Source organism: Enoplosus armatus, chromosome 23 (assembly GCF_043641665.1).
Source record: "Enoplosus armatus isolate fEnoArm2 chromosome 23, fEnoArm2.hap1, whole genome shotgun sequence".
Lineage (NCBI taxonomy): Eukaryota > Metazoa > Chordata > Actinopteri > Centrarchiformes > Enoplosidae > Enoplosus > Enoplosus armatus.
The window spans coordinates 13,066,974-13,087,333 of NC_092202.1; the positions used below are offsets into that span (position 1 = coordinate 13,066,974).

The window sequence follows — 20,360 nt, forward strand, 5'->3', positions numbered from 1 at the left end:
AGCTGTGTTTCACTATGTATGCAAATGAGCTTAATTCTTGTAGACTCCAGCATCGTGGTTCTTCATATTAGCGGCAGAGGGAGGATGAATGATGTCAGTCAGCCGGTTCATTGTTCAACACCTGCAGCCTTGTCTAAACAGTAGAGTCAAAGAGCTTTGGGTAACTTTTAATTCGTTTTGCAGCCTATACATTTCTCTGTGACGTGATAAGGGGTGTAAGTATTAATTAGTCTATATATAAAATGAATAAACTAAGGTTATTGCACACAAGTTTATTCTTTAATAATGAAGGTGAAGGCTCTCTAAACATTTGATGTTGTATTAGAAAAATGCACTTGTCAATGTGCAAATATATATTTACTTTCCTCTTCACATTTTTGCATTTATGAGGTTAATATTATCAGTTATTGTATCGGTATCAGCCACGATACGGATAATTGTTGGTCATCATTCTGGGCCCTGAATTCACATAACGGTGCATCTCCAGTTGTACTAATTTGCAGTGTTAGTAAAGTGGGTGCTTTTGAATGTCGTCATCGTCTTTGAATCCACTTCCAATCAGAAGACTCCGCAACTTTTAAACACATTTGTTCTTTCTCACCATCTCTGACACATTTTTGTTGTTCCTACGAGGCTTTTTTTCTTCCACTGCATTTCACTCTGCTGTCTGGATAGTCCATTACCAAATATCTAGCATAAATGCACTGCACTGCTTCTTGTTACTGGTGTATTTATATTGGACATAAAGATTTTTCAGTTATTTAACCCTTGTGCCCTCCTCAAATTTACTACCCTCTGGACACCTTCGTGGCAAAAATGTGCACGCACAAAAAAACTGCTATTAAATCAACATCTGATTCATCAATGTGAACATTTATTGTGCAAACTGCAACAACTTTGAAAACTTCAACAACAAAAGAGAACACGACAGAACATATGAAATATGAACAAATTTGAAACAGAAATATCCAGGCTTTGAATATGTGATGTATGTGCGTGTGTTTGAGAGAAACAGATAAATGAATTGAGAGAGGGTGTGTGTGTGTGTGTGTGTCTCTGTGTGTGTGTGTGTGTTTAGTTTAGTTCATTTCCAGCAGCAGACCAGCAGGTCCTGCAGCATGTGACCTGGTGCTCTCTGCAAATGCACCTGTTACACTTGGTGCAGGTGGTAGAAGACCTCTTTTTTAGGCCTGTGCACAACCAGCACACACCTCTCCTCCTGGTCGAGCTGGTGGCAGCAGTGGACATGGCGGTGTCTGTGGTTTCTGTGAGGGCAGCAACAGTGGTCTGTAACTCCACCACCGTGGCAGCAGCAGCTGCTGTACGCGGGGGGTGCTTTCTCCGCACGACCTCTGAGGTCACCATGGATTTCCCCAGCTTTATGCACCTGGCTGCTTTCACAGCCAGGTGCATAAACTGGGGTGCATGAACACACTAACAGTTGTTTTTGTTTTTGAGCAAAGGCAAGAGGCCATGTTTTTACTCAAGCACCTCTTCCAAGACGCATGAAACACATCCCTCGAAAGATGCCCTTTTTTCACCCCTGAAATGATCCTAACCCTAACCCTGCTTACAGATTCACACACACACTCTCTCTCACACACACACACACACGCACACACGCATGCACACACACACACGCAAAAAAAAACTCTTGGCAGTGTGGCCCCCTGGTAGTCACACGGCTTTATAATATAACTGGCAAAAATATAAGAATTTCATGCATCGGCCTACAATGGGAAAACGGTTAAATATGGTGGAATACAGTAAAAATGTCAAATGCCTACTATTTATTATATGGAAAATAATTAATTTTTTGTGTTATTTTTGTAATAAATAATTAATAATTCAAATAATCAAACTGGCATTTCAAATGACTGAATGTTTGGTAGTTTTGAGCAAGTTTGAAGTAAAGTGATATATGAAGAAAAAGCAGAAAAAAATATTGATGTATGATGATTTAGCGTGTACATTTTTGCCACGAAGGTGTCCAGAGGGTGCAAAATGCATCAAGAGAGTATAAAAGACATTGGATTTCAAACATTTTACTAAAAAGAAAAGTTCTTGCAAAAATTCATGCCAAAAGCTGCTAACACAGCCACAATGATCACCAAATCAAAAAAAGAAAATGTACAAAAATGCCAAATGAGGGCACAATGGTTACAGTCTAATGCAGAGGAGCGGAAATGTTCCTCATCTCACAGAATGTGAACCTTTTCTCAAAAACCAAACTTTACACTACAGTGAGCATGTGACCATGTTTCCCACACAAGACATACTCTGTCACTTCAGGGTTGGCCAATCAAATGCATCCTTGTCTCTGAAGAGTGGAGACACCATCGATATTCTCCCATTCAGCACAGCAGTCTGAACACGATGGCATCTCCAGTGTTTGCTCTCTGTCTCACATGTTTGTTCTTGGGGGAAATGAGTAAGTTGCATTTTTCTTGACTCCATCTGTTAGACTGTATGATCACACCCTTACACAAATGTTTGTAATCTTTTTACTTTACTGATTATGATGTCGCATTACATTAACTCTACATTTACTTTGTTTCTCATTTCACTTCAGCTCAGACGACTGATCTGAAATTGTCCTCATCTGTTCGTCAACGGAGTGGTTTTGTATCAGTTGAAACTGGGGACCAGTTGACTTTGCAATGTTTCTATGGAGGTGATGTTGCTGCAAGATTTTACTGGTATAAACAAACTCTGGGACAGAAACCAAGGCTCATCTCTAGCTTCTACAAGTACGAAAGAAATGGAACTTTTTATCATGAATTCAAGAACAATCCGCGCTTCACACTGGACACTGAAAACGATAAAAACCACTTGACGATCACAGATTTACGCATTTCTGACTCAGCAACTTACTACTGTGTTAATTATTTATATACATTAGAATTTTCAGAGAGCGTTATTGTCAGTGTCAAGGGTTCAGGTTTGAACATCCAAGATTCGGTCCATCAGTCAGCCTCTGAGACCATCCGGCCAGGAGGCTCCGTGACTCTGGAGAACACAGCGTGTACTGGTTCAAAAAGTCTGAAGAATCTCATCCAGGACTCATTTACACCCATGGAGGCAGGAATGATCAGTGTGAGAGGGAACCCAACACACAAACACACACCTGTGTCTACAACTTGGCAATGAAGAGGCTGAATCTTTCTGATGCTGGGACCTACTACTGTGCTGTTGCCTCGTGTGGACACATACTGTTTGGAGACGGGACCAAGCTGGACGTTGAAGGTAAGTAACTTTCCAGCATCTGATGAGTGGTAAAGAAACAATGGTAGTTTCCCCTTTAAATGTCCCATATTATGTAAATTTGTGATTTTGGGCTGTATATATATATATATATATATATATATAATTTACTTGACTAGTAATTGTAACTTCCTCACCAAACTTGGGGTAAAAACAGAACACATACTGAAGGCTCTGTTTCAAATGTCTGTCTCTCTGCAGATGAGGTGAGCACTCCTTTTGTCTTGCTGTGTTGCTTGAGCGGAGCTTTGGCATTCACCACCATCCTGTCGGTTTTACTGGCTTTCTCAGTGTACAAGACTAACCAGAGAAACAGCTGCCGATCTACGGGTAACTGGAACTTTTTATGTCTGGCAGCTTGGGTTCACTGAATTTGGCTGTTGATTAAAATAAACTTTTTTTGTGTTTCACAACCTCAGAGTCTCAAGTAAGATTTCCAGCTCCATCGACAGCAAATGCAGAGGTGAATGCCTTTTATAGCACCATCATTCATTTTCTTCTGGACATTGTTTTAATATTTGTTAGGAACCAAATTGTGATCTTCTTTTTATGTATTGTGTTACCAGGGGTACCAAGACTCAGACAACCTCCATTATGCTGCTTTAACTGTTAACCTGCCCGACAGATCAAGAAGGCAGAGGAACAACACCGAGAATGAATGTGTGTACTCCAGTGTGAAGCAGTAGAACTGGACGTGTTTCATTTGCATTGTGTGAGTACGGTGGGTCTCTGGAGGTGTAATGTAGATTTAGTTGTAGGTCTTGAGATAAACATCTGTTTGTGGTAAGGTTTAGTAACATGCACATTCATGCATCTAAAATCCTCCCATTATGTTGGTATTGTAATTATACCAGTACATTTAGAAGGATGGATTCAGTTTTTGCTGCACTACAGTCTCCTCTGGGGCTTTGAGGACCACGACGCAAATAAGTGATGTTATTTGTCTTTTATTATTGGTTTTTAAACTGGTTTTTAATTATGTGTATTGTACATTTCCATGTATAGTTTGCCCCCTTTAATGATGGAATAAATCTAGAGTCTTTATTAACACTTTGACCTTGAGACAATGTGTGTTCAATCCCTGGTAATGGCACCCTGTGTACTGAAGAAAGTATGTGACTGACCGCATCCATCCCCAGCCAACGGTGGAAGAAAAAAATGAGTCCTTTGACCTGCTTTTTGGACACGCATTTGGTGCATATATGAGAAAAGCTGGACTGGTCTGGCTTAAACAGTGTTTCCTGGAGTTCCTGTGCAGAGGCCCGGTCCACTTTCACACTACGGTGGACAAGAATTAGCTTGTCCATGGTAAAAAAAAAAAAAAAAAATTAAAAAGTACAGCATTCTCATCAAAACAGGCTGATTTGAAAATATCTCCAGCAGCTAACTGTCTACTTCCAAGAGCCTTCCCTTCTTTAAAATCTTAAAATCCCTTCATAGCCAGACCTACTGTATCTCCACACACACAGGAGAAAGGTCTGGCTCAACCCATTGTCATTCTTGGATAGGGGAGAGAGGTTTGTATGTCTTTAAACCAGTCACCATCACCCTAAGCCCAGTATGGTTCTGGCTTAGGGTGCGAGAGGTCCCGGACGAGCCCTTTCCAGGAACAGATTGTGGGGTATGCATGTAGCTCTTTAACTTTGGTCTATCAATAATATGATCTTTGTCAGACAATAAGTCACACGGTCTAGAAGTCCTTCAGAGCACTGACAAACCAGATTCTTCTCCACAAATGAGACTCTCTATACAACATCCATCTTGTCATCATTGCAGGTTCCCACCCCAGCTCGGAGCATCGGGGTGGGGGGGGGGGGGGGGTTACGCCGCCAGCACAGGAGCTTTGGCCCACCAGGAGGAGGAGGTTTAATAAAGCTTCATTGAAGCTTTACAGCTAATAGACCGCTAGCTGCACGACTAACTGAGCTAACGGAATTCAACAGTGACGAAATCTGACTCTTTCTTTGAAGAAGTTGTTTCACCTTGAAAATAGTTATGACTTCTCCCCAACTAAACAGAAGATGAACACAGAGTAAGAACGCATCCTTTGTAACGTGTCCTGATGCTACAGATGAGGAGGACTCTCTTGTCTTGGTGTATTTCTTGAGCGGGGGTTTGACATTCACCACCACCCTGGTTGCTCTACTGCCTTTCATAGTGTGCAAGATGAACAACAGAAGTTGAATATGGCTTTTGAACCTTGCAAAATGAAGCGCTGCATTCAAAACATAAACTGTTATTAAAATCGAACTTTTTATCGCGCTTACATCCTGTTCGATGAGCAATTGTCATTTTGAATGGCAGTGTTTTGAAATGGCAAACAAGTGCCTTCATGTCAGATTCCTGTGTCCTAAGCAGTGAACTGTATGCAGTGCGTGTGTGCAGTGACATGTGTGGGTGCCTTTCAATAATGATCACTTCATCGCCAAAGGTTTATCGTGACTGAACTCCACTGTATGTTGATCTAAGTGTCAATATCTTATCCCCTTGAGACTGTAACCATACACACCACGAATGCTAACCCCATTTCACCACAGTGGCAGTGAACATGTGATCAAGCTTCCTAAATAGGATGTAAGATGTCACTTCTGGTCGGCCAATCAAGCACAGTCTTGTCTCTGCAGAGTGGAGAAGGGATTGACATTCTTTTCATTCAGCACAGCAATCTGAACACGATGACGTCTCCAAAGTTAGTTTTCTATCTGACATGTTTGTTCTTGGGGAAAATGGGTGAGTCTGAGTTTTTTTTTTTGTATGACTGGAGTTTGGATTATGTTTTTCATGTGTTCATACAGTGCATTTGCTCTGTCTCTCCTGTCACTTCAGCTCAGACGACCGATCTGAAATTCTCCTCATCCGTTCATCAAGAGAGCGGTTTTGAAACAGGGGACAACTTGACTTTGCAATGTTTCTACCAAGGTGATGTAGCAAAGTTATACTGGTATAAACAAACTCTGGGACAGAAACCAAGGCTCATCTCTACCTTCTACAAGTACGAAAGAAATGGAACTTTTTATGATGAATTCAAGAACAATCCGCGCTTCACACTGGACACTGAAATAGGTAGAAATCACTTGAAGATAACAGATCTGCGCATATCAGACTCAGCTACTTACTTCTGCGCGAGAAGCTATTCATTCAGATTTGAGTTTGCTGAGGGCACTATTGTCAGTGTAAAGGGCTCCAGTTTGAACATCCAAGCTTTGGTCCATCAGTCAGCCTCTGAGACCATCCGGCCAGGAGGCTCCGTGACTCTGAACTGTACAGTGCACACTGGGAGCTGCGTTGGAGAACACAGCGTGTACTGGTTCAAAAAGTCTGAAGAATCTCATCCAGGACTCATTTACACCCATGGAGGCAGGAATGATCAGTGTGAGAGGGGACCCAACACACAAACACACACCTGTGTCTACAACTTGGCAATGAAGAGGCTGAATCTTTCTCATGCTGGGACCTACTACTGTGCTGTTGCCTCGTGTGGACACATACTGTTTGGAGACGGGGCCAAGCTGGACTTTGAGGGTAAGCAAGCAGGAGTTGTTTGGTCTGATAAATAGTTACTATTACTCCCTAACTAAACATAAGATGAACACAAAGTAAAAAAAAAAAATCTCCCATGTGTGTCTCCTGGTGTCTGTCTCTGCAGATGAGACATTTTTTCTTGTGCTGGTGTATTTCCTGAGTGGCGCTTTGGCATTCACCACCATCCTGAGTGTTTTACTGGCTTTCTTAGTGTGCATACGTTATAGAAACAGCTGCCAATGTAGAGGTAAGTGGTACTGTTTGTATCGACAGTGTGTAATTACTGTCATTGTAATGGAGACGGGACCAAGCTGGACGTTGAAGGTCAGTAACTTTCCAGCATCTGATGAGTGGTAAAGAAACAATGGTAGTTTCCATTATAATTAATGTCATTACAGAATCGCACCTTTAAAATTGTTTTTCAGAATCTCATGCAGGATGTTCAGCCTCCTCCGCGACGAATGCTGAGGTATTTGTTTTGTCTAGATTAACACTTATATATATTGCAATTTCCGTAAAAAACAAAATGTTTGTCATGAACCAAAAATGAGCTTTTTTATTTCATTGCTAGGATTACAAAAATGAGGACCATCTCCATTACGCTGCGTTAAGGGTAAACAAGGCCAGCAGATCAAGAAGACAGAGAGACGACACAGAAGATGAATGTGTGTACTCCAGTGTAAAGCAATAAGGCTGGCTATGTCTCATGTTTGCCTCTGTGTAACAGGACGTGACCTCATTACTGTGTCTTTGTGTACATTAAGTGTAATGTGGCTTTCCCTAGAACAGCACCATTTTTTTTTCCAACATTATTCCGCCTAAAAATGTTTAATGTAAAGCTTTACCCTGTAATAAACTAACTAACTAAAGAAGCTCTTCTGTTGACAATATGTGAAGTACAATGATTTCCACTATCTCTGTGCCACTGGGTGACAATGACCTTACATCTTTTGTTCCAGTGCTGTTAGCTACTCACTACTTATTAAGGGAAAACACTTTAATATTCAATTTGGGATGATCTGTAATTAAATATTCACAGTGTAGTTTACTTTATTGATCCTCGGGGGGGAAATTGTACAGTACCGATGCTCCCATTCAAGAGTAGAAAGTAGCATAAATTAGAAATAAAAGTATGGACAAAATATAAAAAATAAGAAATAGAAAACAAAAATGTACACACTTACAATATTTAAGTGAAAAATAAAGTAAAAAATATATACAATAGCAATGTATATATATGTGTATATATATATATGTATGTATTGCATTTTTTTATAGTGGAGGGTGTTCCTTAAATGCACTTGTTGATGGAAAATGGAGTAAACTAGCGACTTGTGCTGAATGGATATGACTCCAAACCACTATGAATCATCAGCAAGTGAACAGACCATCATTTATTCTACAATGTAGTTTAGAAGGCTAAGATTAGACTATGAGGGCTGCGGTTCAAATACTTAAAACAAAAATTATTTATTTTTTAAAGTTGCAGCCCTAGCAAATACATATGTACAGTCACCACAGACAGAGACCACATGTATCTGTAGTTTTAGTAATTGTGTTGATTGTGTGCCACAAAAACAAACTATTTTTTTATAGTTGCCATGTGGTCGAAAATCGCTCAGTGGTTTTGTAAGGTTTTGTCCTGTGCATATTTAGGCCCATCTAAACGTGCTCTCACTGTGTATGTGTGTGTGTGTGTGTGTGTGTGTGTGTGTGTGTGTGTGTGTGTGTGTGTGTGTGTGTTTCAAGCAGGGTGTTTCCACTAATACAGTAAGCTCAAATTCAGTGATGCTGTGTGACGAGATACTGTGACGTATTTAGCTTGAGAATGTGTGTGTGTGTGTGTGTGTGTGTGTGTGTGTGTGTGTGTGTGTGCACCCACAAACCACAAATCTCCACCAGTGTGGTGAGGAGAACATACACTGACAAGCCAAGATGGTTCTTTCATGAATATTCAGGTCATTTTCATATCCAGGGTTACCAAAATGGAGACAACCTAGAGTGAAATGTGTGTACTTTAGTGTAAAGCAGTAGTGCTGGACATGTTGTACCTTGACCAAAATGTATATTGTAAGTAAATAGTAAAGGACCCAGCACAGAAGCTTGTGGTGCACCCTTAGTTTTCCGTAGTTTGTCCAGTAAAATGCAGTGGTCAACAGTGTCAACAGCCTTAGAAAGATACACGAACAGTGCTGCTTCTTGTCCTGTGAATGTATGACATCATTTAGTACAACTGTAGCGGCAGTAATAGTACAATGCTGCGGTCTAACTGTGGTCTGACAGCTGTGGCTGGAGAACACAGTTAAAGTCTAGATAAGCACATACTTAACTGTCAACCGGAGTTTCAAGGATCTTTGCAAGGGGGGAGATCTTATGTACAGGACGAAAAGCTCTGAGCAGTAGGATGCCCTGAGCTGCCTTCAGTGCTGCTGGTATGTTACCAGTAATGCGTTTTAGATGAAATATATAGGTAATGCAAGTAGTGATAAAAGGAGCACCAAGACTCACCTGCAAGTGCATTTAATACTTCCTAATTACTCAAAGGCCTACAGGAAAAAGTGCTGTGTTGGCATGTAATCCAGGTGTCGTATTAATCAGAACCATGAGGGAATATGAGGATGAGGACACTGAGACATATTCTCCACGGTGCAGGCCTGACCACTCCTCCTTTAAAGGTTGCCACACCATTGGAGGAAAAGGTTGGCATTTTGGGAAACATACTTATTTGCTTAACTTGGCACAAAGACTGGAAACAGGGAGAAACAGCTAGCCAGGCTACGCCCAAACGTAACTAAATCTGCCTACCAGCACCTCTGAAGTTCACTAATTAACGTGTTGTATCTCATGTGCTTAAGTGTTAAAGACGTCAAATCGCGGTTTTATGGTGGGTTATGTGCCTGACCTGAAATACAAATAGACAAGAGAGTGGTATCAATCTGCCCATCTTATTCTCGACTAGAAAGCGAATAACTGCATTTCCCAAAATGTAGGCCATGTAGGTAGTTTTATTTGTCCCCTAAGATTTCTGCCTCCACCCCAGTACAATAAGGTTGAAAAGAGTTTAGTCAGTGATGCTCACAGGACTAAAAAAACATCAGCATGAGCATGTTTTTCCAGACATAGTTTCCCTGTTACAGATTTAAGTGTATTATCTGCTCACCTATTGGCTCACCTCATCCAGGTTGGTGCAGCCAAGTACTATGGTACAGCCGCTGTTAGACATGTTCTTGGATCTGTTACCCACATTTTGTTTCTTAACATCCTTTTGAATGCAGACACACTTTCATTTTGAGGACTCATGAAATCTGTGCAATAAGAATTCAACAAAAATCTAGGTCCTCCATTCTTCTGGAAAGTATGCAACTAAGCCGCGGTTTGCACTTTGCAAACCTCATTGTGGTTTACCTGTGTGCTGCCATTTAATATCAAAGAGTAGATGAGTTACTGTCTGTGTACATAGAGCAAGCGTAGAGGCAGCGTGTCAGCAAATCTTCAAAACTATTTGAAACTCTGCTGACACTCACACTGATGTCAAAACAGGCCATGACGAATGTTTTTTTTTTGCTTCACTGGGAACCAGCCAATCAAGTCCCACAGGGCGAGGACGATTAACCAATCAGAGCTGGCTGATGTGGCCGAATGTAGGACAAGTGGTGAATCTGTTAAGTCGGCTGTTGCTTCAGGAGGTCAGAACTGCTGAGGAGAATAAGCAGGGCCCGAGAAGCAGACGAGATGGTGGTGTACTTTGTGAATGTTTTCCTGCTCTGGTCGTTGTGTGAGTAACAAAAATCCACTTGTGGAATCTTTTCTCGAATGTCTTCTTCACACCCAAAGCTGATTATACCCTGTCTGTATATTCCAGGTGTGGCGCAGTCAAGTGACATCGCTCAGCCTGTGTCTTTCCAAACAGCGAAGCTCGGGGACTCCGCTACTATTGAATGTCACGTAAAGAGTGGGTTGAAAAAAAGAGTGTGGTACAAATTCTCTACAGGGAAGAGACTGCAGCTTGTGGCGGCATTTGATTCTTACTATAATCGGAGCATATTTGCTGATGAATTTCGTCACCATTATTCAGTAAGATTTGACAAATTCAGCAGCCATCTGACCGTATCTGCATCAACGTGGGAGGACGTGGGAACATACTTCTGTGGAGTGATGCGCTTAAACGACATTAAATTTGGATCAGGAACCTTTTTGATGGTGAAAGGTATCCATTTTCATTCATTTTATCATTAAAGCACCCAATTTAATTTCTGCCGAATGTGAACACAATGCCAATGATCATAGCTCTTTCATTTGTTTCCCAAGGTGCAAAGATGATAAGCGACTCTGTCGTCCAGCGGCCGGAGTCTACATCGGTCCAGCCGGGAGACTCTGTGACTCTCAGCTGTTCTGTCCACACCGGCCACTGTGCAGCAGAACACATCGGTGTCATGTGGCTGAAAAACTCGGATCATTCTGCTCCAGAGCTGATTCACTCCTCTGAAAAGAAGAGCGACAGCTGCCGGAGGACAGGGAGCGGAGAAGCTACCTGCGTGTACAACCTTCTCATGAGGAACCTGAGCTCTGATGATGCTGGAACCTACTGCTGCGTTGTGACTCCATGTGGACAGATACTGTTTGGAAATGGGACCAGGATTAACATTCACAGTAAGGAGCTGAAACCGTCATAAAATACTTCTACTTCCTCTTTATGTCGAACGGCTGTAAAAAACAATCAGCAACTATATTGAAGATCGATTCATTGATTAAGTCGTTTTTCAAGCAGAAATACCACAAAATATCCCGACATTTTATAAGCTAAATCATTAGTTGAGAAAATGATCGGCAAATAAAAAGTAATCATTATCTGCAGCCCTAAAGCCAACGTTTTCAAGTATGGTTAAGCTTAGGGAAATAAATAAGCCAAAACTGGGGATGTTTTGATAAGTGCTTTGGATGGACTGACCCTTTAAATATCAGATAATGGACATCGCACTGCTAGTTATTTGTATGAAAAAACTAAATGAAGCACTGTTTGTTTACTTCCTTCTGTATAACGCAGACATCAGGCCAGTTGAACTGAGTCCAGCCGTGACTGCACTGATGCTGTCAAACCTCATCCTTGGGATTGTGACACTCGTTCTTGTATGGGCGCTATGCAAGGGTCGGAGGAGAGATTCCGCAGGTATTTACAACCACCTGTCGAACTGATCAGCTGTATATCTGCAACAGAATCAGATCCACATTCTGTTACGTTCTGCAGTAACTGGAATTGACTGTATTTGTCCTTGATTGTCTCTTCAGAGGCAACTGACGGATCCTCTGACGGCAATCAGGTAAGAGTTTGTCTCCCACAGTGTCATATGCGGTATAAGCCACGTCTTCCTGTGGACAGCGCTCAGAATAATTCTTTTTTAATTTTCCATCTCTCACAGACTAGTGATGGAGTTATCTATGCAGCTGTGTGTTCGGCCCCCAGAAGCCTCCCCAACAGACTAGCCACGGTGAAATACAGTGAAGACTCTGTAGTTTATTCTGACATCAGATACTGTCAACAGAACTAACGGAAGACGGAGTAGGAATGACTTGACCAAAGAGCTTTCGCTTTGTCAAATATGAACAAGCTATTAACAAACTATTCTCTGTGCTTTACTCATGGGATACACTGTACTGGAGATATTACAGCCAGTGGACTGTTACACATGATGATCGAACATGGAAATAATAAACTGCTTTAATTCTGCTTTTGTTGAAGTTGTTCTTTCTCAGCTTTTCTTTTTTCTGGGACTCCTCTGGAGTAACTTTGCATGATTCACAGTTCAAAAAAGTCCTTATTTGTCTTATACTAAACTGTGTTTCCTCACATGACCCTTGTAGTGTCTGGTTTTGGTTTATTGAGCCAAACGTTTGAGATATCTACCTCTGCACCTTCTGCCACAGCCGCAATATGGAGTGAATGCTGTATTGTGCAGTGTCCATGGGCACTATTTCTTTAGTGTGAAGAAGTTCCAATACAAAATGTTCACAGCTTGGTCTGTGGAATATCAAAATCTGAAAGAATGTGACATTGCTCAACACAAATAACAGAGAAGAGAATATTGTTAAGCTTTCATTTACCCACTTCCACCGGAAGCCAGGCGCCTCACAAAGGACATGAAACAGGAAAGGCAAAACTTATAACACAAAGTAATCAACAGCAAACTACAGTGCTTAAAATGAAATAAAAAATAAGCTTTGGTGTCAAATATGCAGTCTGTAAAGTAAACTATGCGAGTGCCAAAAGAAAATGCTGTAATTTAGATTTTTTGGATGAAGACATAGACAGAGCATGCTCAAAAATCCCCTCGGTTCTATTAATACCTTCTTCAAACCAGAAATGTAAGCAACCTGGGTGCAATAAACTAGCCAGCTCTCATTTGATCTTTGTTTTGACTCCTGTGGTGAATAAGGTGTTTACTACTGTGAGCAGGTTTCCGCTGGTGGAAACTTACGTCCTTGCTTGAGCACAGGAAGACTGGCCTGTGGCCTCCAGGCCACAGCGTCTAGCAGCTCAGACAGAAGCCAAGAGCAAAGACAAGTCATTTTAAAAAGGCAGCCATGTGAAATGAGGGTCATATCTTAAACACGGATAACATGCTGTGCACATTAATGGGAAACACAAGCCTTCACCAGGAAAGGACTCAATGGTTAACACTGTAATGTGAGAGCAGAGTATCATCTTATGTTAACTGGTGCTCTCCTCAGAGTGAATCACTATGATCTTACACTAATTGTTTCAATTGCCTATTTACAAAGTATGTAACAACTCTTACTTATTGTAGTGTTTTTTAGCTAGGATAGAAACCGGCGCCTGCAGGAGTTCACGCATAGAAAAAAGACACAAGTGTCTTAAATGTCAGCTGTCAACCAATCAGCGTGGTCTCTGCGACCAAGGAAGCACCTTTATGTAAAGATGCCAATTTCTAATTCAGTGATTTTTCTTCGTGTTGTTGTTATTATAGTTGTGGATGAAGCTCTTCTCAAAGACCAGCATTGCCAAGGTAGGGGGCACTGGTAAGTGCTGGCTGTTTCCAAAACAGATTCAATCTGATTGGCTGATCAAACACAGTCGTCTCTGTGAAGAGTGGAGAGCGTATTGAGATTCAAGTCAATCATCGCAGCATCTGAAGCACGATGTCACCTCCAAGCGTTGCTTTGTATTTATCATGTCTGTTCGTGGTGAATATGGGTAAGTTGTGTTTTGTTAACGCCTGTTGTTTACTTTAAACTGCAACCTTTCCAAGTATTCTGTAATACAGAAGCATTAACTAGCATTCAATTACTTGTGTATTTGCTTTGTCTCTTCACTTTCTCCTCAGTTCATGTGACAACTTTGAAACAGTCAGCATTACATTTTGAATCAGTCAATGTTGGGGAAAATGTGACCATGCCATGCTTCTGTGAAGATGATGTAGCCGTGATGTTTTACTGGTATAAGCAACCTGTGGGACAGAAACCAAAGCTGCTGTCTACTTTCTATAGACATAATGATAACGGCATCTTTCATGATGAATTTGAAGACAATCCACGTTTCTCGCTGGATACTGAAAACCGTAAAAATCACTTGAAGATTTCAGATTTGCAAAGTTCAGACTCAGCTACTTACTACTGCGTAGGGAGCAATTTAGACTTTGAATTTTGCGAGGGCACAACTGTCAGTGTCAAGGGCTCCGGTTTGAACATCCAAGCTTTGGTCCATCAGTCAGCCTCTGAGACCATCCGGCCAGGAGGCTCTGTGACTCTGGACTGTACAGTACACACTGGGAGCTGTGATGGAGAACACAGCGTGTACTGGTTCAAAAAGTCTGGAGAATCTCATCCAGGACTCATTTACACCCATGGAGGCAGGAATGACACCTGTGTCTACAACTTGCCAATGAAGAGGCTGAATGTTTCTCATGCTGGGACCTCCTACTGTGCTGTTGCCTCGTGTGGACACATACTGTTTGGAGACGGGACCAAGCTGGACTTTGAGGGTAAGTAACTTCCTAGCAGAGGTTGTCTCATTTGGTAATACAATACTCATATGTCAATAGGAATTACAGGTCGTTGTAATCATAACTTATGCCTGTAGTGGCCGTGAAGCAATTTCCTTCCTGGCTTGACTCCACGGTGGCAGGTAGAACATCTACTGTACAGTCCTTGTTTCATGCAAATATGTATTCCAGCCTTTAGCCAAAGCTTTATGAGGCATCAGGATTCTGAGTTAGCCAGATCAAGAGGACCTACAGTCCTCCACCAAGCATCTCTTTGCGGCAGGAAACAATTTCCATGGGGATTTTGTGCTACGAAGACTAATATTGGAGATATTTTGTCCCGTATTTTATCCCACAGTCATGTTAAGACGGATTCTTTACTGGCCGTGAACAGTTGACCAATAAATCTTTCACTTGGCATACGGCATCTGAGTATTGCATTTGGAAGATGCTCACTTCAGTTAAACTTTACACAGGATGAGGACAGTGGATTTTGTCCCCTATTACTTAATTGAAGTCGCTTTCGGGAAGAACCTCTTTGTGGCCAATAGGAGCAAAAGCGACAATAACTGTTTCAATGTACAAATAGACTTGTCAGTATTGCTTTCAAGATAGACTTTGTTCTACAGCTCTGTAACGTCTCCTGTTGTCTGGCTCTACAGATGAGGTGGACTCTTTTGTCTTGGTGTATTTCTTCGGTGCAGCTTTGGCATTCACCACCGTCCTGGTTGTTTTACTGGCTTTCACGGTGTGCAAGATGAGCAAAGGAAACTGCCAATGTACAGGTAGCTGCTGCTCTTTGAAGCTGACGACAACTATTGAGGGCATATTGCATTTGAATAAAAGGGACTTTCATTTTGTGTGTCACAACCAGAGTCTACTGTAACAGCAACTTCAACTCCAGCTACAGTGGTAAGTATCATTATTGTGAAAAATATCTGTTTTTTTCTTTACTTGACAACTTTCTCCACGACACCTGCCAGGTTCCATACGCGTCTCTCTTTTACTGTATCTTTTATAATAGCGATTCTTCTATATTTTGTTGTTGTTGTCATGTCAGGACGAAGAGAACCTTCATTACGCTGCTGTAAGGGATCTCAAGGCCAACCGAACAAGAAGACAGGGCGACAACACCAAGAGCGAATGCGTGTACTCCAGTGTGAGGCAGTAGAGCTGGACATGTTTCTGCACTTTGCGTCTGTGTGACGAGACATTGAAACACGAACACATAATACGATTTCACCAAATTCAATAGGTGTAAAGGCTTGCCCTGCAATAAACTGAGCTCCTCCACTGAAAAAAACACCTGTCTTCTCTCAGAGGGTTTCTTTCAAGCGACTTTCCACTGTCATTGCACCATTTGTTGTCAGATCTTTAAGACCTGCACTCACACCTCTGCGGTGTTTGTGGGGTTAGCTACTCCGAGAGTTTCCACCATTCTAAGCGACCCAGCTTGATTGTTGTTCATTTCACACGCTGCCACAAACCCAGAGACGCAAGAAGCTTTAGAGGAGATCTCAGACCCTGTTGTGTCTTTGTCTATGTCTCTGCGGTTTCAGGCAGGATGTCTGTACTTCAGTGGGTTTCTGTTCTTCTCTGAATCTGAGCTATAGATCCTTTCCACATCTAAGTAAGTAAGCAGTAACAGCATTTTAGATCATTTCACGGTAGAAGCAGAGATGCTACAATGTTAGTTAAAGTACTGCATTGAACATTTCGTTTAAAGGGGAACTCTGATGTCATCTAGGTTTTCTTGACTTGGGGTTTGAAGACTACTTTGGTGTTTGGAGAAGTGGGCGTTCACCAGGCCCAGACGGTCTATTGAAAAGATATTCAGGTGCATTGTGGGAAGCGTAGGAGGTTGATATACACTGTACTAGGGACTTCTTGTCTTCTCAGGAGGCGTTTCAGCCGTGTTTGTCAGTCGTCTTACGCAGGCCGCGTGACGGGCCGCATTTCGGCTCATGCTTCACGCTCATAACTGCAACCCAACCAACCTCGACCCACAGTCGAGTCAAGAACCACACTCAACGCTATGCCTGAACGCATCTTGTGCAGAAACACTGAAGGAGGACTGAAGCTTCTGCTGCTATGCTACTGACATGTTGCTTTCAGTCAAGCTATTGTTGAAGTTAAAAAGTCCTGATCTTCAACACTATCTCAGCCACTGCTGCCTGCAGAGAAGGATGTGACATGCAATAAAGGTCCCCAACTGAAATCAATGTTAGACTCAACTTCTAAGAGGGTACCATATAGGGCCCATAATTAATTTGCAAGTTAACTGGTCGGAGTTTTGGCTTACTGTAGGTTGAGGTCTGTCTGTGGTTCATGCATCTGGTAGTTAAGAGTCTGTCTCCCCCATCTAGATGTTATTGCTAGGGGTCTTCACGGGCCACTCGGTTTTGAAGAACTGTGAGCCGACCCGCGACAAATTATACACGGTCTATATGGATCCGGGTCTTCCACGGGTCATAGGTCTGTGTGTCAATATGTTTAATACCAGAAAGGATCCAGGTTTTAGACCGACAACTTGGTACATCATAACCACAACAGGAGAAAATATTTTAGATAATCAGAAACATAAAACGAACTATTTTCAGAATTAGTTTCTATGACTATGCATTCATTCTTAAGACCTTATTAGCACATTGCTTCTCTTTTGAACTGCAGCTGCTTGTTACTTGATAGCTCCTCGTGCTGCTGCCGGTGTTTGTGTTCTCTCTTTATCAGTGTGTGTTCAAATCGACTGTATTTTGATTTGGGCGTGATTATCCAGAGATTATATTACGCAGATCTATTTGGATCTGTGCAGACCTCTAACAGAAACAGACCTTTCAAGTAGCCTATACAAGAGACTATGAACAAAAATGTAAAAGGATGTGGTTACTCGCTAAACCTGACTCCTTCCTGTTAACAGCCATGTCACCTTCTGCAGCATTTGAACTGAAACAAGAAGGAATCGGAGGGTGTGGTACTCAGACAAAGGGGATGCAGCAGAGTTTCTGCAGCATCTAGTGTTGAATGCAGGGAAGAGGTCGGCAGAAGCTGCCAGTTTACATTTTTTTAACCATCGATGATTTAATTGCCAGTGCTGCTGAGAACCGCTTGGTCATCTTGACGCGAACTGCCAGGACCACACGAACACAGCAAGCAACACTAAGTAAGTTGTAAAAAAAGAAAAAAAAGTGTAAAAAAAAAAAAAAAAAGTTACTTAAAGACACCGACACCCAAGGAAACAAAGACACCACATCTTAGAGACTAGATTCCTTTTCTGTATGGTTAGTCACCTGCCTTCATTCTATGGAACTATGTCTTTTGTTTGGACTTTGCTTAAGCTGACTGAGAATCCTTGTGGCCAAAATGATTTGATTTACTAAGCAGCCAATCCGGTGAGGCTGGATGAATAAAATGAACCAATCAGATACCTGACAGATCTGGCTCGGTGTATCCTTTAAGACTGCTGTCACTGTCGCTTTAGCCAGTCAGAACTGCTGGGTAGAGGGGGATACAAGCTGAGAAGATGATGGTGTGGCTCCTGAGTGTTCCCCTGCTCTGGTCTGTGTGTGAGTAGTGAAGAATCCACTTGTGGGATCTTTTTAATGTGGATTTACACACATCAAGGCGACTGGATTATTTAGGCTCCTTGTTTTTCTGTTTTCTTTCAGGCGAAGCACGGTTGAGTGACGTCTCTCAGGCTGCTGCTTTCCAAGCAGTGGAGCCAGGACACGCGGTTACTCTTGCGTGTCGCATTCATAGCGCTGTAAGGACTAGAGTATGGTACAAACTAAACACTGGGAGGAGGCTGCGGCTGGTGGCCTCAACGGATGCTTTATATAATCTGACAACATTTGAAGAGCAATCTCACCGTTATTCAGTGAAATCGGACAACTTCGGCAATGATCTGACCATATCTGCAACAATGTGGGAAGACATTGGCACATACTACTGTGGAGTGATGCAGTTAAACGACATTCAGTTTGGACAAGGAACCTTTTTGACGATAAAAGGTATTTCATTCTCTGTAGTTAATCATTCAAGCTTTCTTACTGATGTCTGGATAATTTCTGCTGAATGTGAACACAATGCCAATGATCATAGCTCTTTCATTTGTTTCCCAAGGTGCAAAGATGATCAGCGACTCTGTCGCCCAGCGGCCGGAGTCTAAAACGGTCCAGCCGGGAGACTCTGTGACTCTCAGCTGTTCTGTCCACACCGGCCACTGTGCAGCAGAACACATCGGTGTCATGTGGCTGAAAAACTCGGATCATTCTGCTCCAGAGCTGATTCACTCCTCTGAAAAGAAGAGCGACAGCTGCCGGAGGACAGGGAGCGGAGAAGCTACCTGCGTGTACAACCTTCTCATGAGGAACCTGAGCTCTGATGATGCTGGAACCTACTGCTGCGTTGTGACTCCATGTGGACAGATACTGTTTGGAAATGGGACCAGGATTAATATTCACAGTAAGACAGCCCATTTCAGGCCAAGGAAATCTGCTGTGTCGATTTTATTCACATGTAATTGTTGCGTAAATTTGTATGAATGTGTGCGGCCGTTTACATAGAGCGTGAAAAAGGCTTGTTGAAATGCTATTCGTTCATTGTCGTGTGTTTAAAGGAGACATTGCCTTCACCAAATCGGTTGATCTCCAACTGAGTCCGACTGTTATTGCGCTGATGCTGTCAAACGCCGTTCTTGGGATGGTGACGCTTGTACTTGTATGGGCACTTTGCAAGAACCACAAGGAAGATCCCCCAGGTAAGTAACACTGTGTGCTATATTGAATATCTGTATATCTGAATTCAAATTAAATGATTCAATTAAAATGATATCCTGCTGTTTCGAGCATTAACATAGCATTATCTTTGTTTTCAGCAGCATCCAGATCCATAGCTGGATCTCTTGAAGGCAGTCAGGTAATTCACCTGTTCACCTGTGGGGTTTTTTTTTTTTGGATTACAATTTCAGTTTCATACCTTTAAACGTTCTCATGTAGTTTCATATACAGTCTTTCTCTATGTTAACTAAATAAGCAGGTCTCAGGTACAAAATATTTCCATTTTCTCGTCTTTCAGACCGGAGATGCGGTCCTCTATGCAGCAGTGTGTTCAGCTCCCAGAGGCTCCTCCTGCAGACCAGCTGCAGGGAAATACAGTCGAGACACGGTGGTTTATTCTGATGTCAGGCATCTGCCAACAGGACTGACAGACTTGTAAGCAAAGATACCAGGAAGAATAACAACTGGACTTCTACCGTTGTGATCTGGCATGTACAGTAAGAAGCTGCAGGGAACGTCAGGCCTTTCCTACGAGCGGCAGCGATCACTTTGCTATTACTGCTATTCGCTTCCAATTTTCCAACTGAAAAGGATATGGAGGCTTCTGGCAATGTGGTGAGATATTATGTTTTCAACAATGATTTGTTGAATAAAAAGGAGCTTGGGAAGAGATTATTTTGTATTTTTGAGTTTTGAAGTCTTTTGTAAATAATTCCTCCCTTTGTGTATGGTCGATTTACACATTGCGACTTTGTCATAAGTCGAAATCATTTACAAAATTCAAATGCCTGCATAAAGCTGG

At 42.0% G+C, this 20,360-nt stretch overlaps 3 protein-coding genes and 1 pseudogene across 3 annotated transcripts; all 4 read left to right on the forward strand.

Annotated features, from left to right (window-relative positions):
• The first annotated feature begins 2,376 nt into the window (after positions 1 to 2,376).
• On the forward strand, positions 2,377 to 4,042 carry LOC139306175 (uncharacterized; annotated as a pseudogene).
• A 1,897-nt stretch (positions 4,043 to 5,939) lies between these two features.
• Positions 5,940 to 7,645, forward strand: LOC139306174 (uncharacterized). Its single transcript, XM_070930136.1, has 5 exons — positions 5,940 to 5,994; positions 6,091 to 6,786; positions 6,911 to 7,033; positions 7,233 to 7,255; positions 7,358 to 7,645. The coding sequence occupies exons 1-5, from the start codon at positions 5,940 to 5,942 to the stop codon at positions 7,475 to 7,477; spliced, it is 1,017 nt and encodes a 338-aa protein (XP_070786237.1). The 3' UTR covers positions 7,478 to 7,645.
• A 2,853-nt stretch (positions 7,646 to 10,498) lies between these two features.
• LOC139305609 (signal-regulatory protein beta-2-like) lies at positions 10,499 to 12,495 on the forward strand. The gene is made up of 6 exons (XM_070929507.1): positions 10,499 to 10,561; positions 10,649 to 10,993; positions 11,095 to 11,436; positions 11,831 to 11,953; positions 12,073 to 12,104; positions 12,204 to 12,495. The coding sequence occupies exons 1-6, from the start codon at positions 10,519 to 10,521 to the stop codon at positions 12,330 to 12,332; spliced, it is 1,014 nt and encodes a 337-aa protein (XP_070785608.1). The 5' UTR covers positions 10,499 to 10,518; the 3' UTR covers positions 12,333 to 12,495.
• A 1,446-nt stretch (positions 12,496 to 13,941) lies between these two features.
• On the forward strand, positions 13,942 to 19,997 carry LOC139306301 (uncharacterized). The gene is made up of 12 exons (XM_070930242.1): positions 13,942 to 14,020; positions 14,127 to 14,783; positions 15,446 to 15,568; positions 15,658 to 15,695; positions 15,844 to 15,950; positions 16,343 to 16,349; positions 18,283 to 18,346; positions 18,449 to 18,790; positions 18,903 to 19,244; positions 19,399 to 19,539; positions 19,657 to 19,697; positions 19,857 to 19,997. Exons 1-12 carry the CDS (start codon positions 13,942 to 13,944, stop codon positions 19,995 to 19,997), a joined length of 2,082 nt encoding a protein of 693 aa, XP_070786343.1.
• The last annotated feature ends 363 nt before the right edge of the window (positions 19,998 to 20,360 follow it).

Coding starts and splice junctions, on each gene's coding strand:
- LOC139306174 (XM_070930136.1), top strand. CDS start 5,940: ATGACGTCTCCAAAGTTAGTTTTCTATCTGACATGTTTGTTCTTGGGG. Junction 6,787..6,910: donor GGCCAAGCTGGACTTTGAGG/GTAAGCAAGCAG, acceptor CTGTCTCTGCAG/ATGAGACATTTTTTCTTGTG. Junction 7,034..7,232: donor AAACAGCTGCCAATGTAGAG/GTAAGTGGTACT, acceptor CAGGATGTTCAG/CCTCCTCCGCGACGAATGCT.
- LOC139305609 (XM_070929507.1), top strand. CDS start 10,519: ATGGTGGTGTACTTTGTGAATGTTTTCCTGCTCTGGTCGTTGT. Junction 10,562..10,648: donor TTTCCTGCTCTGGTCGTTGT/GTGAGTAACAAA, acceptor TGTATATTCCAG/GTGTGGCGCAGTCAAGTGAC. Junction 11,437..11,830: donor GACCAGGATTAACATTCACA/GTAAGGAGCTGA, acceptor TGTATAACGCAG/ACATCAGGCCAGTTGAACTG.
- LOC139306301 (XM_070930242.1), top strand. CDS start 13,942: ATGTCACCTCCAAGCGTTGCTTTGTATTTATCATGTCTGTTCGTGGTG. Junction 15,569..15,657: donor AGGAAACTGCCAATGTACAG/GTAGCTGCTGCT, acceptor TGTCACAACCAG/AGTCTACTGTAACAGCAACT. Junction 19,540..19,656: donor CCACAAGGAAGATCCCCCAG/GTAAGTAACACT, acceptor CTTTGTTTTCAG/CAGCATCCAGATCCATAGCT.